The following is a 2017-nucleotide window of genomic DNA, read 5'->3' on the forward strand; positions in this document are numbered from 1 at the left end:
TATGATCTTTGCCCGTATATAAGTGGAAGTGATAATCGATGATGGCTGCTTGACTCGCTTTCGGGAAGTGATCTGTGTGCCACATTCTTGAGCTTGACTGCGTTGAAAGAACAATACTGCGTGGACGAAAATTACGTGTAAACTAAGCTGAAATGATGTTTGCTTTATTAAAATTTTTCTGAATAACTGGAAAATATTTAGACCCTTTTTTCCCAGAGAAAAATTATCGATCGATGAATCGTATGTGGAATTTGTGAGACGGACACAAGCAGTTGTGGAACATTTCGCCAGATTTTCAATTGCGAATAAATGTTCCACGCTGCTTGTCAGCCACGCTCCTTACATGGATGCGTTGACTTCGCTGTACAAAGGAGGAGAACCTCGAGATCCAAATGACTGGATACATTTGGTTCAAAATACGCCCTATCTTTACATGCGAGCGGTGAAATGGAACGGCAAAAAATGGATTTGTTGTCCTCCTCCAGTAACCGGCTGCACATACATGCCACGATGATAGAATTATTGTGAAAGAATCATTTATTAACTATTTAAAATTTGATTCAATTCAGTTCAATTCAATTCACTCGAAATCTAAACTTTATAATTATTGTGACTTATTTATCATATACATTTAAACGTTATAAAATAACAGACGATAATAGATATTCCTTTTGTTTTGTGATATGAAACGAATGTCAGAATGATCGTAACGTGAGTTGGCGATAATTCCTCTTGTATCGGTTCTATGATGAATGGTGAACCCGGCGGTTAACTCCCCGACAAGCAGATGACCTGATATCCGTTGGCTATTTTATTCACTGAATAGCTAACTTTGTGATTTGCAGCAAACAACATTCTTTGACATGATCATTCTTTTATTCCGACGTGTAGTTTACAAATATACTGTATTTATAACAAGTTTTAAAAATAGTAGGAAAAAATACATTTAATCAACAAGAATAACAATTATATTTGTTTAATTCAAATTTTAATTCTTTGTTTGTGCATTTTGCATAACAATATGCACAGTTGATTAAAATTGTTCGTGATTATTTCTACAGTATTCGCGAATTAATTTATTCCATAACACAATGTTCTGTCATGAATCCTTACTTTTGTATATTATTCTTTTATTTTATTATACAAGCAATAAATACGTAAACAGTACAAAAAAACCTCTTAAACAGTTATGAAATTATGTTCAGAATGGAAATTTTGGACTGAAGAGAATTTTTAATAATCTTTCATTATGACGATCATTTATATACTGAATTTATGGTCCGTAATTTAAAAAACTTCATTTAAAACTTTTTCAACATACCATTAATGCTTGTATTTTGAATTTTTGAAATGTCGCATATGAAATTATTTGCAAAATATATTTGCGCACTGTTTGTTTTCAGTTTACATTAAAATGAGCGCATTCAGTAGAAATTCAACAGCGCTTGAAGATTTTTGCTTTGACAGTAGCAGTTTTTCAGATGAAATTGAATCCCACTCCGGACAAGTAAATAAAGCATTGATTTTAATTTCATTTCCAAATTGTATAATTTAATTTATTAAAGACTGTATTATGCATTTATTTATCAATCAAAAACTGGGAGCTGCTTATTTATGATACTGATAGTTGGAAAATTTCTACGTTGAATGATTATGTAGAAAGCATGAACGAATTTTCTTTGCTTATTGATGGTAATCAGCAAATTTTTCATTTAAATGATGAAAATCGATTTGTTGTTCTAGTTTTAAATCAAGTGCGTCCGACTACAATTTTATTGAGTTCAAAAGCTGATGAACGTCTCTGCAAATTGATAGACGATTTTCGTATGCTAATAACTGATTCGTTCATTAATATATTAATTTTATTTGTAATTTAGAAAACAACAAATGCCAACAAAATGCTGAAGTGGAAGAAGCTGAAAATGAAAACGATTTGATCATTGTTGCCGCTAGTGAATTCGGTGAATTTGTCCACTTGGTTCGTACATTTATTTATTCATTTTACATTAAATTTCTC

At 31.5% G+C, this 2017-nt stretch overlaps 2 protein-coding genes across 2 annotated transcripts; both read left to right on the plus strand.

Moving 5' to 3' along the window:
• The first annotated feature begins 152 nt into the window (after positions 1-152).
• On the plus strand, positions 153-514 carry Tsp_14050 (conserved hypothetical protein). Its single transcript, XM_003368013.1, has 2 exons — positions 153-157; positions 202-514. The coding sequence occupies exons 1-2, from the start codon at positions 153-155 to the stop codon at positions 512-514; spliced, it is 318 nt and encodes a 105-aa protein (XP_003368061.1).
• A 900-nt stretch (positions 515-1414) lies between these two features.
• On the plus strand, positions 1415-1978 carry Tsp_14051 (hypothetical protein; the record flags this gene model as incomplete). Its single annotated transcript, XM_003368014.1, has 3 exons — positions 1415-1507; positions 1566-1824; positions 1878-1978. Coding segments are annotated over exons 1-3 (453 nt in total), but the record flags the coding sequence as incomplete, so codon positions are not given.
• Between the last annotated feature and the right edge of the window lie 39 nt (positions 1979-2017).

This window comes from Trichinella spiralis, assembly GCF_000181795.1.
Source record: "Trichinella spiralis strain ISS 195 chromosome Unknown Scfld3270, whole genome shotgun sequence".
NCBI classification, from domain to species: Eukaryota; Metazoa; Nematoda; class Enoplea; order Trichinellida; family Trichinellidae; genus Trichinella; species Trichinella spiralis.